The sequence below is a fragment of the Haliaeetus albicilla genome, chromosome 19, assembly GCF_947461875.1.
Source record: "Haliaeetus albicilla chromosome 19, bHalAlb1.1, whole genome shotgun sequence".
NCBI lineage: Eukaryota > Metazoa > Chordata > Aves > Accipitriformes > Accipitridae > Haliaeetus > Haliaeetus albicilla.
In genome coordinates this window covers 7,982,297-7,998,413 of record NC_091501.1, presented here as the reverse complement: position 1 = coordinate 7,998,413, position 16,117 = coordinate 7,982,297, and the positions used below count along the sequence as shown (strand labels likewise).

Sequence of the window (16,117 nt, the reverse complement as noted above, 5' to 3'; positions counted from 1 at the left end):
CTTAGTTCATATTTAATAAGGATTTTTAATCAAACTTGAAAGCTTATTCCTCTTTGCTGTACAGTTCCCCCGTTTCCAATAACGTTATTGCAGCAGTGTTGCTTTGATCTTTTAACAGCCATTTTGCATACTGAGTATCAGCTTTGCCCTAATGGCACAGACGTCTCTGAAAGCTCCAGGAGAATTCAGCAGGGAATCCTTACATTGATAAACCCAGTTTAGTATTCACATTAGCACTGAGGCAGCCGCGAGAAAAGGAGGAAAAGAAAAATTCTTACATTTTCCTCCTCCCTGCTCCCTCTACACCTTTCACTAATAAATTTGTGCACGGACTTAATGCTTATGAAATTGGCAGAGTAATGTTACCAATTAGAGTCAAGCGGGGACTACAAGCATAACCTGAGGCACACTGCTCTGCAAACAAGTCTTAGCCTGCCTTGCCCGAGACTGGCTTATACCAGTCCCATGATTTTTGCAGGATATTTACTTGTCATGAATGATGACTTAGTGCTAAGCAGAAATGTCCTGCTGGGGCTGGAATGACACTGCCATCTGCTTCAGGTATAGTTAACCCTGCCTTAAAGATGGACCAGACCAAAATGTCTTGGCCTGTGTACCAGGGATGGCTGATCGCCCACAGAACACAAAAGGAGAGTCATGGGATTAATACATGTAAAAAAACCTGCCACTCAGCAAAACATCCGTATATACGTGCATATCAGCAAGGAAAAAATTTAAAAGAGAGGAAGGAAAGACATAAAGGATGATTTCAAGAGTAGCCTGATTAGCTGGCAATAAACAAAAACCAGTGCGCTAACACCGCAAAGGACATCCTGTGAATTTGTCTTCCGTAGGTATGTTTTCCTTCAGTTACAAGGGCCTGAGAGAAACAAGTCTATGTTCCTTTCCATGAACCTCCCACCACATCCATGCCACTAGCTTATAACAACTTTGAATGTCATGGCCCACCCTGCAGGGATCTGCTCAAAATTCAGTGCCGCCTGGCCCCGTGCTCCCAGCTGCAACCTGCTGCAGGAGGACGTGCCTCCGGTTTGGATGATTCTGGGTTCAATCAATAACGAAAATGCTGACAGGCATCGCATTGCCCGTTCTTTTATTCCCACCCCAGAAAAAAGTATTGGGCTTTTGACTGCAGGGAATTTAAAATGCTGCGGGGGGGGGGGGGGGGGGGCGAATCCTCCAAAATTAAGCACCTGCAGCACTCTGCGGGCAACCCCAGCCAGCTCTAAATGTATGGTCTGGCAACTCGCAAGGCCAGGGGCAAATGCAATGGGAAGGGTTCACCACCAGCAAATGCCCATGAGTGCAGAAGGGGAGGAGGGTACTGAACAGCATCTAAAAAGCAGGCAAAGAAATGGGAATGGGACATAAGCAGGAAATTGTAATCCGGAAAGAGAATGAGACTTGCTGAAACCTCAGAGACCGCTGGCAGCAGCAGGCTGACCCTGCACAGTGGCGATGGCAAAACTGCTTCCACGTCTGAGGTTCAGGATCAGAAATCAGTGACTGACAGCTGGGAGCCTTCCTCCAGCTGTCCACACTCACACGGCTGCTTTACAGAGAGATGCCCAACTTAGAAGGGCTGAATTGCTCTCAGGATGAGCATTGCCCCGCCACTGCCCATAGAAAACATCTTGGAGAGTCCCATTGCTAATGCAGGAACTGTTAACAGTCCCCAGGGGTCTGTTGCTTCATGGGACTGAAGTCAATTCTCCCAGCTGGATGAACTGATCTTCCTGCTTTTATTCTGATTAAAGGCAGGATGTAAGGAAAGACCTGCCCTGAATGCACATGTCGGGTACGAGCAATCGCTCGCCCCCTCCCCGCGACCTCCTGCAGCCTGCAGGCGCTTGGCTGGCCCCGCTTGGCCGAGGGGCTATACCTGAAATGGATTCGGTGACAGCAGACAGATCCCCTCGTCAAATCTGATTTACACTGCAACAAAGCCCATCGGTCATCAGCGTTATGAAAGAGTAACAAAATATTCAACTTGAATTATCTTTTCAAGATGCTTAACAGGGTGGAAACAAGTCAGGTTGTATGAAGCTTTCATTTCTCTCCTGGGCTCTGTCTCTGATTACACAGATATTGCTCAAAGGCCTTGGGAAAGGGTTGAATAAACCACAGCATCATCTTTTCACAATGAAATGCAGGAAGGCTTGAGAGCAGGTCGGGGATTACCACGTTCCCAGTGGCCAAGTAAGGGCCCCTGATTTTCAGGGGAAGGATGCTGAATATTTCTTAAAAACCAGTCCCCTTTAGGTTGTCCCAAGTTAAAAACCTAGAAGCTGAAGCTACCAAGATCTTTATGTCACTTTGGAAAATTTAGAACCTCAATTTCCAAGTACCAAGGTAATGAATTTCTTTCATCATTAGGAGCAGCAGAGCTGAGGAGCGGAAGGGAGCTCAGTGGCAGAGCTGACAGCCGGAGAGCTGGAGATCTAATCTCCAGCTCCAAATTCAGCCAACCTGGGCTGGCAAGTAAACACCTCCATGGGAGTCACTGTGGCTTGCCCACAGACCTGCCTTACCCATCACAAATCTTCTTGATTTTTTGTTTAAGCTGCTCTCCTTGATAGAAGATAATGAACACGTTCTTCTTCATCTCTTCTCTCTGCAACACAATTCAAGCAGAATTTAATGCATCCAGAGCAAAGAGTCCATTGCGGAAAATATGGTGGGGTTCTTTTTGGCAGTCTCTCCACTGGGTTGTTCTTTTCCCCCAGTCCCAGTTTTCCAACAGTAATGTTTTGCCTAGATGTTGCTTCAGGGACCAGGCACGGGCGGCAGCTCCAGGTTATGGGGGAAGGAGCAATGTGGAGTGGAGAGGTAGGGGACCAGAGGTCCACTGGGGCACAGGGCTCACCCCAGAGACACCAAGAGGAATCGACCCTCCGTGACCAGCCCCAGGTGAGGACACCCACAGCCCACCTCCCCGGTGGTCCACGTAACACAGCCACCCTGCTAGGGCTCACACGGATCTTAACCAGGCAGGAAAAAGAAGCCACCTCGACAATAGCAAAAGGGGAAAGCAATGTCAAAAAACCCTCTCCCATCCTCAAACTTTCCTGCCTTTCTTCTCCAGGCTGCCTTCAGACACCCAGCTCTGGTGTGGCACAGCCAGGGCCCCAGTTGGGTTTCTGCAGGTCACAGGCATGCACGAGGAGCAGGGTGAAGCCAAACTAGGTTGGTACCTACTGTCACGGGGTCCTCGAGGGGGGTGTCCATTTCGGTGTACCTCAGGTAGATGTTTCCCCTGCAGGCTCGCCACAGCAAACGCTCAAAGGGTATCATCCTTTCCCTCTTTATTACCCCTGCTGTAAATCTGAGTAGAGTTAAAAGAGAAATAAATTACAAGCCCATTCTAAGTCTTTTAGGACCTGTAACACACATGGTTTTACAATCTCTTGTTTTCTAGTCCATGATAGCCAGGGCTCTGCTGCTGCTGTAGGCACTTGTAGGAAAGACCTCCTTGCTCAAGCCTGGCTCTTATCTCAATCTACTGACTTTATTCTTTTGCTCTTTCTTTAAAACACTGTAAGTCCTCCCCAGATCAACAGAAAAAGGAGACAATTCTGGCTAGAAATGGAGGAACAGAGAGATGCTTACAGTCACACGAAGAGAGACTGCCTGAACGACAGAGGTAGGAGGTAGCAATTTTGAAGTGCTGGTTTATCTTTACTCCCTCCTGTTTTCCCAGAAAGCACCAGACTGCACTTTTGCAGTGCAGCATGACATGCTGGCATACACCCACCAAGGCAAGCCCTCTGCAGGTGTATGCTTTGCTCATGAAAGAGTTGAACAGGACTTCAGAAATACCAGCAGGAGTGGCTAAAAACACTAGCCTGGAAGAACACCATCAGAGAGTTTCACCACACATAGCCGCTGTAGACACAAGGAAAAGCTGTTTGAGTCGATGCTGTCTACCAAATTACCGTCAGCGATACGCATGGTGGTGTTTCTGCTCCCCTAACTCTCACCCTCTGTGCCAATTTCTATTGCAGACAAAGCCCAGTGCAAGCAATCCCATGGCTTTTTGCTGTGGTTAGACATCCATCCCTGAAGACCAGGCTGGTAGCCAGATGCCTGAGTCCATAAGCCACAGGTGAGATGCCATAAGATAACAATTTTCAGTTATCTACTAAGGGGTCACTGGAATTGGTGGCCTGGAAGTAAAAGTCCATTTGTCCCACTGATCCATAACCTGACCATAGTTTTGATGATAACTTTAGAGGACAGACACTCTTTCATCTTCGTTAAACACCTACGCTTAAGGGGCTGGTGAGCAACCCCTGGTAAGGAGCTGAAGGAAGTGTACCAGTGTCACAGCAATGCAGTGCAGGTGGGGAGCCTGGCCAAGCTGGGGCCGTCACCAATACACACCCCAGCTTGGCAGCTGCAGCAGCAGGACTGCTTCTCAGCTCCAGTAGTCCAGATGTGTCTTCACTGAAGAAATCATCTGGCAGATTGGTTTCTGCCTGGAAAACATTAGTTTTAAAAAACTATTCAGCATTGCCAGTTTGAAAACTGTTTTCACATTTTTCTCCTGGCATTTTTTCCCCCAAAGGTAGCTTTCCACACAGATTTAGACCAAAGGAGAAAAAAAAAAAAAAAAAAAAGGTAAACTGTGTCTAAGCAACTGAAAAGCATAAATGCCATTTTCAAAGAGATCTGGGAACCAAGTTCTTGAGCCCCATTGACTCACGGAGTGATGCAGGCTCCAAAGTGACTGAGGTGCTTTTGCAAAAGTATCTTACTGGCTTGTGGTAAAGACTGCTGGGTTTTGATTAAAAATAAATAACAGCTACACACACCAAATGAAAATGTCAGCATTTTTAGGAACTTTCTACATCTCTGTTGGAAGAGCAAAGAGGCCTCTCACCTCAAAGAAGTCCTGGGTTTTCTTCAGCAGGTGTTTGAGCTCTGTCAGCTCGAGGAAGTTCTGCTTCAGTGTTTGTTGGTTCTGGTTGGCTTCCAGCAGCTCAGCTTCAAGTTTCTCCAGCACCGTCTGTTTAGGGTCCAAGCACATCCAGAAAAACTCTGAAGCGGATCAATGGGCCTTCACCAAGCTGATATCAAATCTCAAATAATAGATGTTGGGTTTTTTCAAGGGGGAATACAGAAATACTCAATGAGCACTTCAGTGAACACTGAGTTTGTAGGAAGATATTCATCAATGGAAATGCCTCATTTTCCCAATGTCACATTCCCTACTAGATGTTTTGTCCTCTTCTGGCATTAGAGTTCTGACTCACCTGACCAAAGCACAGGCAGGTAAGTGGGTGCACAGAGTGGGTGTCTCAGCCTGTCTTGGCACCTCTGTGTTTCCCTGCAGGACATCTCAGACCCCAGGTGGACTGGCTGTCAGTCTACTGACTACAAAAGCAGCTTATAACATGGCCATTAGCTTAGGTTCATTAGCTACAGGCCAAAAATTAGGTGAGGTTGTGCATCCAGGAACACACCAGGCAATCACCTTGCTTATGAAGTTGAAGGCCTTGGAAAGCATGATTTTTCTTCCTAGTCACCTACATGTGCAGCATTTGAAAATTACCCAGTCAGTAAACTTAGCTTCCAGCTGGGCTAGAATAAAGCATCCCTTGCACTTCTGAATGCAAGGCACAAATATTTGTGTCTGGCCCTAGGATTACCGTATCACAACCATACTCCCACTAGGACAGACTGCCCTGGAGTTTTTACGCAGTGAAGCCGGTTCTAACATCAGCTCTCCTGGTTAAAACCTTCTTATTCTCTCCTACAGAATGATGGGGTCATTCTGTGGTAGTGATACCTTCCCATTAATATGTGGGACCAGAGGGATGTTTCACAGGGGATGGTAAAAAGACTGGGCTCCTTTAGGAACATGCAGTAAGACCAGCCTTAACCTAGCTGCTGAGACAGTGACCCGGGGAGCATCTCCGCGGGCAAGCAGAGCCCTGTCAGCCTCAGCTACCGGGTCCTTCCTTGCAGGGGAGGGCTATATCGAGCATATTACACAGACATCACGGTGCACATCCCCTTCTCTCTCTCCTTGGCCCACGTCAAATTCTGTACCTCCATATCAATCATTTCCCGAGGCAGGGGGGTGTCTGGGTACTTTTCTAGTTTGACTATCTCAACATTGTCTTCCATCTCATTTTCCAGAAAACCTGCAAGGAAAGGACACAGAAGTCTCCATACAGTCATCCCCGCTGCATCATCCTGGTCACGGGCTGCTGCTAACCCCCCTGCCAGGACCGAGGCATCACACAGAGGAGTGACGAGATGCAGCGATACACAAGGGCCATCATCCCAGTGCATAGACACAACCACCAAGAACTGGCCACCCCACAGCGTCCTTTCTTAGTGAGGACGCTGTTTCTCCTGAAGTCATGGTAGCTCCTCCACTCTAGCAATGGCAAGGACTGTCACAGTGCCTATGGTGGGCACTGGTGTCGGGGGGGGGGGGGGGCAGAGCTCACAGGACACACATCCATGGGGCAGCAGATGCCACAAGCTCTGCTGCTTGGGTTTTAAGGATTTTTCCCCAGGCTGAAGCCATTGTACTGGTGTAAAAGAGTCAGGTTATCTGGATTAGCCTCCTGCCCAGCCCCAGATTTATCTTGTGATTTTACATAAGCTAATTAACTTCCTTTCAGTTCAGTTAACCATTTTCAAAACAGGGGCAACAATTTATTGCCCATATGGGGTGAAGTGGTAATTAGCTGACACATGCAAAACATTTCCAGGGGCTCAGATGAAAACATCACAATTTTGCCACTAATTCTGCTCCGCAGTGTGAGAGCACTTAACAAAGAAATAAATCCCACACCACCAGTTGGCAGAAAGCCGATTGCATTTGACAAGCATTTACTTACGCAGGATCCTCTCCAAGGATTCGCACCTTCTCACTTCATTCACAAACTTTCTCTGGAAGCTGTTGACGTTCACATTCAGCTAAAAACAGGAGGGAAAACAAGCCCGGGGCTGGAGGCTGAACACTGCTGCACTCATTTTTAACATCAGCAGAGAACGAATGCCTTCGGTGCGGATGGCCAACACTGCTGCATCTTACAGACTCCTAGAGGCAGGGCAATACCGTGGGTTTCCTTACGGCCAAGGACATCATGGCCTTATATTAGGCTCATTTCCACCCAGTCTTGCTGTGACAGCAGGAATCATAGATGGACTCTCATGGAGAGACCCCCCTGTTTTCTGGTGGTGGAAGGAATCATCCTAAGATTGTGCAGCGGGCGTGCAGAGCACTGGATGGGGACTCAGGGATGAGTCGGCTCTCGGCACGGCGATTGGCCTTCAGATCGGCTTTGGGGAAGTCCCACTGGGCTTTTTGACCACCCTGCAGGCGCACCTTCCCCAAGTGCTTTGAAGGAAGGACAAGCACGCCCCGGGGCGCATCTCCCACAGCTCCGCGTGCCGGCCGGGCAGTACTCACATCTCTGAACTGGACCAGACCCAGCTCCCCCAGCTCAGCCACGCAGCAGTAGGCAGCCTCCACCTGCAGGAAGAGCTGCACCAGGCTCATTTCCTCGCTCCGGAAGACCGAGGCCATTTCGCCTGCCCTCCTCCGACCTGGGTGTCCGTGGGGACCTTGGTGGCAGCGGCACAGTCTTCCTCGCCCAGGGAGGTGCCAGAAGGTGCCGAGCACTGCAGGAACATTGGGATCACTGAGTCAAGGTGCTGGAAACTAGCCCGATGCTGCCCATCATGTCCTTCAAAAGGGTTTCTTCCCCTCCTAAAAGCCGCCTCAAACCTACATGAGGCTTCATCCCACCAGAGCAGTGATAGATGCTAAGGTATGTGTGTGACACAAGGGAAGAGGGGAGCCACTGGTCCCCTAGGACAGGTGATGAGCAAATACCCTGCTCTGTCCTCTGCTAGACCAAAGACGCTTCAGACCACTGCACTCAAGCCCTTTATTTGGGTTTTGGCTGCTGAGCTCGTGAAGGACTCGATTTCTCTTTGTCTTCTACAACACAGAGAAGAAAAATCATTAATTTCACCTTGCAATTAGATGGGTGAAAGAGGCCTGACTAGTTTTTATCACTTTCATTGGTAGTGTGAACGCAATATTGCAAACACATCTGGAGCATGTTATATGGGGATGGGAAGGACACTATTTTATTTAAATTAAAACAAACTTTAAGATTTAAAAAACATTTTCTCCCCATAAAGGACAGTTTTCAAAATGAGATACATGACATGTCATGCATTTCACAAAAGTTCCTTTTGTCTAAATGTTTCTTATCATTTACTTCGAGTAACGTGAACATACAAATTGCCTTTAGTTGTTCTTGCACAAAATTAACTGATTGGCATGCACAAACAGAGTAATTATTCTTTCCCAGAGAAAAACATACAAGTAGATACACTTCTTTGCATGCATTTGATTTTGTAGCAAGCCTACATTTTATAAACAGCAAAACAAAATCCCTTTATAACCTTGCTTCTATTTGTTAACAGGGTTGGGAAGTCAGTTGTCCTTAAACCTCTCTATCTTCACGAACCTCGTCTTGCAACATTTTTTTTAATGTGGATTCTAGTAATTTTCTTTATAACATGTGAAAGATTTATCTTAAATGTGAGAGAAAAATTTTGCAAGGTATTAAATGCTTGTTTAACAGGAGCACTGCAGTCACAAATCTGTATTTGCTTAATTGTCCTGTGAGTTTTCCTTGTCTTACTCTCTGTACCCATTCACTAAATAATTTAAGTTGAAAATATAAGATAACTAGTAGCTTGTTAAAAGAAAACATATCATACACCAGCTCCAGTGCGTTGAGTAAGGATATAATCTTTAAAGTTGGTCGGACATTTTTTAGAAAACTATATTTTTTACAGGAAAGACATGAAAGCTGCAAGAGACCCCCACTACTCATGCAAGAAAGTAAAAAACTTCCCTAGCTCTGATTCTCAAAAAGTTTGAAAGATTTTCAAAAAGTTTAAAAGACCGTCAAAATGTCCCACCTTAACTTCTTTAGACTGAAAAGTGTGAAGAGACTACAATTTAAAGCAGTTTGTATTTCTAAACCTGCGGTTAACTTCCATAAAAAAATGTTAAAACCTTAGAATTAAAAGAACAAAACTCAAGTGAAATATTTGGAAATATCTTAGTTAAACTGCTTCAAACCATCCAAACCCAGGGTTCTACTTTTCCTCGGTAATCAGTCAGTGAAAAACCCCAAAGGCTCGCTTTCATCTTGATTTGGAATGAGAGAAAAATGAAAAATGAAAAAGAAAAAGAGAAACCTCTTTCCAGCCAGGAAACCCTTCCCAGCCCTGCTCTGAGGGAGGCAGGGCGTTCGCCCTTCTTCCATTCCTGCAGATACAGGAGCCTTGCCCAAAGGCACCGGCTGCCAGCCATGCCTCTATCAACACCCCCACCCTCCCCCAATTTTTTGCTTTGGCAAAAGAACAGTTAATTGAGAAACCACTCACGATTTCCCCGGTCGCTATTTTTCCAGGGGTATTGCACTGCATTAAAATGCATTAAAAAGCACCGGGTTTCGGGCAGCGTAAATCCCGGTGCCGTAAGATGCTTTGGAGAAGGCGTTACTCGGGTTTACCTCTCAACCGCCACGCTCTTCTCCGGCAGGACCTCTCCCCGGGGAAGGGGCGAGCTCTCCCCTCGGCTGGCCGCGTGTCCCGTCAGGCGACGACAGCAGGGCTGTGCTTTGGCACGGCTGCGGGCACCGCGCCGGGCGAGGAGGGCGGCCAGCAAAGCGCCCTGGCCAACTGTCCTGTGTCGCACGGGGCACGGCAAACCTTTTCTTTTAAGGTCAGAACCGGTCTGGACCAGAGGAGGGAAACCCTTTCTGTCCCAAAACAACCTTCGGGTTGTCCGGACCCGGCGCTTTCTGGCTGGGTCACAACCCTGGTATCGGGTCTGTCGCAAGCGCGAGCCGTGTTGTGGCAGCACGCGGGTTGTTGAGACTAATAACAGACGGGGCATGCCGGCTCACACCGCCCCGGCCACCCGAAAAACGAGCGAGAACCTTTGAAACCTGCTGTACGCAGAGAGCTATAAACCCACAAAAACATATTTGCAAGCCCTGGCTGGAGGATCAGTCACCAGGGAGGTGGAAAACTTCTGCGCTGTTTCTGGCTGGTTTTTCCTTACTGAAGGCAGCTGGGGAAAGGACAGGGGAACAATGGGAGATTAATGATTTTCCTGCAGCTGGGGGACGGGCTGAGCTGTAGAGCATAGAGAGAGCTGGGAGGGCAGGGGCTCAGTCAGCAGAGCTGCGCTAGCCTGGGGCAATGCTGACAGGGAACTTGATTCTCACCCCTTGAAATAACAAATGCTGTGAGAAAAAGGGGGTTTATAGACTTTTTCCCACTTCGGCTGCTAAAGCGAGGGCTCCCAGAGAGAAATTTTGTCCCTCCTAAAACCAACGGCTTAGCTCCCACTGGGGTCAGAGGAGGCAGGGTTTCATCCTGGTAAATAAGGCTGGCTGGGTCACTCTGAAATCTAGCACCCATAAGAAGTTTTATCTCAAAAGAAGAGCTAATGAAAATGCATGGCTATATGTAAATTGTAAAATAGTGCTAAAAAAAAAAATCCTTTCTCAGATCTGTTTTTTCAGAGATACCCAGCAGCCCTGACCTGACAAGCCAAAGGGTAAAGCTTGTCCAAGGGAACGATGCCGAAAGGCGAGGAACAGCAGAGAGTTTCCCAGCACAGAGGTTTTCTATTCAAAAGCAACAAAGCATGGCCCCGCTTCGCAAGGTCAGCTAGTGCGAGAGGGCTCCCACCACTTTCTGAAATCTGGCTGCCTCAAGCTGCACGACCCAAAAAGGAGGTATTAAAAATGATAAGGCAATTTTGATGGATGGGCCTAAAGCTTTCATTTTGCTCAGCAACCACCCAGCTGGGCTGGCTGCGGGTCTCCCTGGCCTCCCACCCGCCTCGGCTGCACCACGCTCCTCCCGTACCAGTCACCACCAGTGGTCAGCTCTGCTTTCTCCATCGGTGCTACCAAAGAAAGGGAGTAAAGGCTGATGAAATTCTGCACTTTCTGCTGGGAAATCGGAGCTTCTTTTGGTAAGGCAAAAGTGAAGTCATTGCCGTCGACCGCACGTCCGCCACACAGGGCTGTGGAGAAGCGGGTGTGGGAAAGGAAGGACATTGCCTTCCAGCCCGTGCTATAATGCTGAATAACAGGAGTCATCATTCAGTTCTCAGCTGACATATACTGACACAACAAAATAAAACAACTTCAGGCTAACCCCCCATCTCAGAACCTGCAGCACATTCTTCCCCCCCGGCAAAGCTGTTGTGTTCATTTGATGGTACCAGGATTTGCTTCTGGTTTGGACCTACGCTGCTCTTACACAGCCCCACAGTTACACTCAGCTACTCCCCTACAAGCTGTCGGGGCAGGGGGAGCAGAAGGGTCCCCCAACGCATACTTGATCGCCAAAGCAAGCCACACTACGCCGGCCACTCCAGCCCATTAGCTGAGAAGCAAGCGAACACGGAGCGCGGAGATAAAGCCATCTCTCTTGCCCTTCCCTCCCCCTTTCCCAGGCGGAGGAGAGAAGCAGAAAGCATATCCTATTTCATGCCTCTGGCATGTGGAAGAACGTTATTTTGTAATAATCTTATTATTAAAGATCAGATGATGATGGCTGATGACGAGGCGCCGTTCGGAGGAGCCCCATCAGTGGGTTCATTGTCGGTGCCGGCAGCTCTGCCCGGGCGAGGTGAAGGCAGCCTTTCTCAGGCAGCTCCACGCCGCCTGGTCTCGCGGTCGGTCCCTCGCTGGGGTCTCCAGAGGGACAGCGTGGGGTCACAGCAGGGCCACAGGCTCAACATTTGTCTAATAGCAACCGCAGCCTCGACTGGAAAACACAAAGGGCACGGTTGTGGGGGTTTTTTTAAATGCTAGAGCTGCTTTCCTCTGTGTGACAGAAAGCAGATCCCCTCTCCCCTTCTTTCATTGTGGTTTTGATTTTTTTTTCCTCCATATGCCTAGTTTTAAAAATCAAATCCCCTGCTCACAGGTAGCTTTATCTTAGATGGCCATTTTTTCACATCAGTGAAGATACCAAACAAAACGGCCCCCTCCACGATGGACACATTATTGGCATCAGGCTTAAGGTTTTGAGCTTTTTAAAGCCATTTTGAGGGCGTTATAAAGGCTCTTCAGCTTTTTTCAGCTTTATAAAGGCCACCTGGGAGGGAGCTCACCCCACAATACAAAGACAGTGGGTTGCTAACAGACAGACCTGCCCTCCCAACAGATGCCTTTTCTAGAGCTACACTTGGAGATTTTGCTACCTACAAAGCAAGCGTAGGAGATAGATCCACTCCGGTGGCCTCACCAATAGCACAGACCACCTAGCATCCTCCTTGGCATTTAGCACCACGACCTCAAAGGCTGCTCAGAGCCCTTGTGAATAATAATTGGGAATTGTTGACTAATCATCAACTTCAGTGTGCCAACACACAGAGCTCAGGGGGGTCCCAAACATGCAACCCTTCCAGCTGGGCTGTCATCACTTTTAGCAGCATGGGGAAGTTTCATGCAGCTGTAGGCGGTTCTGGGATCGGTATCTCAGTATAATCAGTCCACGCTTAGCTCCACCACGCAGAAGGTTTTGCGTGGCTACATGGGATGTTAATTTTTGAGCTCTCTTTCACCAAAGCTCCCTCCTATTGCAGCAGTTAAGCAGAGTAGCACCTCAGGTACGCTGAAATGAGAGTAGGGGTGTAGTTAACCCAACCTCAAGTGTTGTACAGAAAAAAAGGATTTGTCCTCTTGTCACTGATATGCCCAGAGATAATGTACCTGCTCTGCTGTGCTCTCGGGGGTTGTGTGTTTTGCCCTGAGTTAAATGCCGTGCCACAGCTCAGTTGCCATCCTGCTGGTCACTGCTGGGATGGAACAGGATTGGAGCAGCAATCAGCTTCCATTTGGAATTAAAAATACAAATATGTTGCCTATGTAAACAGAAAAAAAAATATATATATAGACTGAGTGTGTACATGTCAGCTAAAGATAATAACTTTGAGAGCCACACCTGGTAGTGATGTGTCAAGGGTAATACCTTGGTCATCAGAGAACCTTAACTGCAAAGCTCCTTGTGGCACAAAATATACCAGATAGTAGGTATTGCCTCTTTCATAATCATCAGGAAAAGCTGACCAGCAGCCCTACACACTGGGGAAGAGTCTCCAAGGGGAGGGATGGGGAAGTACCTAATTTTAGAGTAAACAGACAGAGCCTTGCCTTGAGAACTGCATGGAAACGGGAGCCCATGGAAAGGAATCCCACATCTCTGCTGGTGCTGCAGTTGCTCTCCAGGTACCAGGGCATCCCGGTGGAGACCAGCGTTCATGCGATGCCTGGAAACTGAGCTATGGGAAGGCTTTGGAGAGTCTTATCGCTCCTTGGGCACTCGCAGCACTGAAATATGAATGTGTTACAAAGAAGAAATGAAACAAATCCAAATCCGTGTCAGGAGATGATTTTATAGGGCTCCCATTGTGTCTGAACTTATCAAGCAAAACCTTCATTTCCAAACTGATCCAAAAATCACTGAAGCCAAGCGCAGCCTGTTCGCTGCTTCAGGAGACTTTGGAGCAGGCCCTTTCTGAACCACGGAGGGAATGCATTTTGGAAAGGAAAAGAAGTACATTACGTTAATTGTGCAAAACATTTTCAGCATCCCTTAGAAATGGGCACATTTACCTGCAAGCTGACAAAGAACATTTAGGTAATGGTCAAAATTTGAAAGAGATTTCATTACAAATTGAATCATTCCTGCAATAGCAGAGTAGTTTTTTCTCTTCATTTGCCCTCAAACATTTTGTGCTGCACTCATTTGTACTCATTATTTTTGCAAAATTAACCACCAGGTCAACTTTCAGCAGGAATCGCGGGTGAGAAATTCAGGAGGGAAAGGTGAAGCTGGAAGAAAATGAAGGGCCTTTCCTCAATAAAGAGTTGAATTTTAGTTTTGATGCAACAGAGCACTCAGATAAAAAAAAACACAAATTAAAGACAACTAGCACGAAAGACACTGAAGCGAGGCAGAGATGATTCATTTCAAGCAACTCTGAGAATTCGGAGCACTTTTACAGCATCTCTCCCCTACTGTGACTGATGTCTACTAAGGCCAAGAGCGATGGGCGCTGGGGTCACGCACCCAGCCTGGCTGCCGGCCGAGCACAACGCACCTCGGGCCACCCCTCGGGTGCCAGCCGAAGGACGGGGCCACGCATGCCCACCCGCAGAGCGGGAGGTGGCTGTCGCAGACTGGCCGGCACAGCCCTAACTCTGCCAGTCCCGGCGGTGTGTTGACATGAAAACAGAGACAAAGTGGGCAAACATGCCCGTTTCAGCTGGTCTGCCTTCATCTGCAGCTCGGAGTGCCCTTTCTCAAGGGGAACCTCTGCTTGCCCCTGTCAGAAGAGAAGAGAAGAGAAGAGAAGAGAATCATTAAGTTTGGAAAAAACCTCTAAGATCATCAAGTCCAACACTTTCTCAAGGGGAAACCTCTGCTTGCCCATGTCAGAAGAGAAGAGAAGAGAAGAGAATCGAATCATTAAGTTTGGAAAAAGACTCTAAGATCATCAAGTCCAACACCACCATGCCCACTAAACCATGTCCCGAAGTGCCACGTCCACGCGTTTTTTGAACCCCTCCAGGGATGGTGACTCCACCGCTTCCCTGGGCAGCCTGTTCCAACGCCTGACAACCTTTTCCTGATGCATCATGGAAATCCTGGCAGCTGGAGGGGAGCAGAGTGTTTTCAGCGGTGGTGGGTGGACAGCAGGGAGGACAAGCAGGTTCACCTCACAGAAATGCTGGGCAGGGCTAAGCCTACCTGGGTTTTGCCCTGAAGCTTTGTCCTAAACAAAAGGAGACCAAACCAACCTCACAGTTCTGCATAGCAGCACCCCATTGTATGCAGTTCACCACAGTTCCTGTGGGAAATCTATTATGCCCCTCCCTGCAGATTTCAGCAGTGTGGAGGGAAAAAAAAAAAAAAAAAAGAAAATTTTTAGATACTGTCCATCCTACTAGGATTGCTGCCCTGGACACTTTCCCCCTTGCCTCCCATGAGATGGCTGCACATCCTGAACAAGCCCCAGACAGCTTCGTTCTTACATGAGCACCTGAAGCCATGTGTGACCACTGCTGAAGAGCATCAGCAACCTGCTCCCTGCTGAGCCCACCTCTCCCAGTGCCTTCCTGCCTGATTTAATGCCTGAAGCATTCTCTAACAAGGACATCACGGTAGGACAAAGATAGGAGCAAGCAGAGCCAACAGCCTGGGGAACAGCAGCCATGTAGGGTGCTCGTCAGACCAGTACACCACCACAAGCACTTCAACAGTGTGGCTTTTCCAGCCAGGATTGTAGAAAAAAATCTTGCCTTCCAGCTGATAACATTTTGCTAGCAAAGCTCCTGGTCTGTGGATAGAGCTGCTTTCGGGGAAGGTGCAGTGCCTGGTTTTGCCCATATCATGGAGAAGGTGGCATAACTACAAGAGAAGAAAAAAAAAAGCTTTTTCAGCATCACGTTGCCCATGGGCAATAGAGGCAGTGACACAGCTGTGCTCACGGGGTGAGAACGGCAGCAGCTTCTACGTGTGCAGAGGCCCCAATCTTGAACTGATCCCAACCCGTAACTCAACACAGGAGTTGAGTTTCAAACGGTCCCATCCTTAAGGAAAGGCCATTGTTACTGTGTAATAGCTGTCGGTAGCCTACACCAAGCAACTGGTTGCATTCTATTTCTCCGTGGAAACATGCCCATAAGCCTGTGTTAACCCAATGGCTACTGTATCAGCATAACCAAAGACTGGGTTTTTTTAGGCCTCCACACAGCCCTTCCAAAAAATCATCACCGCTGGGCAGTTTTGGGGGGGGTGGTGTCAAGCCAACGAACACGCAAAATCAAAGCCCAACAGGGAGACAAATTCTCTACCCTGATACTCCGCTCCTTTCCAATGCTATTAGACCATCTTCGCAGGACCAAAAGGAGACTCCGAAGAAAAAAGCTGCATAGAACCCCGTGGGGAAGGGCTGGCTCTGGAGGCTTTTTCTCCCTCTGGCTGCAGCAGATCTTGGGGAAAAACCTTCAGG

The 16,117-nt window shown here is 48.2% G+C and overlaps 1 protein-coding gene across 3 annotated transcripts in view; it reads right to left on the bottom strand.

Moving 5' to 3' along the window:
* The window catches only part of ATP6V0A4 (ATPase H+ transporting V0 subunit a4), a 29,015-nt gene extending 19,029 nt beyond the window's left edge, over nucleotides 1–9,986 (bottom strand). Inside the window, exons 1-8 of one of the 3 annotated variants that reach the window (XM_069807499.1) lie at nucleotides 9,457–9,986; nucleotides 7,454–7,665; nucleotides 6,879–6,957; nucleotides 6,076–6,170; nucleotides 4,904–5,029; nucleotides 4,405–4,499; nucleotides 3,220–3,346; nucleotides 2,553–2,635 (exon numbers count right to left, since the gene is read on the bottom strand). In XM_069807499.1, coding sequence (XP_069663600.1) covers nucleotides 2,553–2,635; nucleotides 3,220–3,346; nucleotides 4,405–4,499; nucleotides 4,904–5,029; nucleotides 6,076–6,170; nucleotides 6,879–6,957; nucleotides 7,454–7,665; nucleotides 9,457–9,508 — 869 coding nt within the window. In that variant the 5' untranslated portion in view covers nucleotides 9,509–9,986. Of the gene's footprint in view, nucleotides 1–2,552; nucleotides 2,636–3,219; nucleotides 3,347–4,404; nucleotides 4,500–4,903; nucleotides 5,030–6,075; nucleotides 6,171–6,878; nucleotides 6,958–7,453; nucleotides 7,666–7,879; nucleotides 7,975–9,456 lie in introns of those variants that run through there. The other 2 variants (XM_069807501.1, XM_069807500.1) reach the window with 2 other exon arrangements.
* Nucleotides 9,987–16,117: the final 6,131 nt, after the last annotated feature.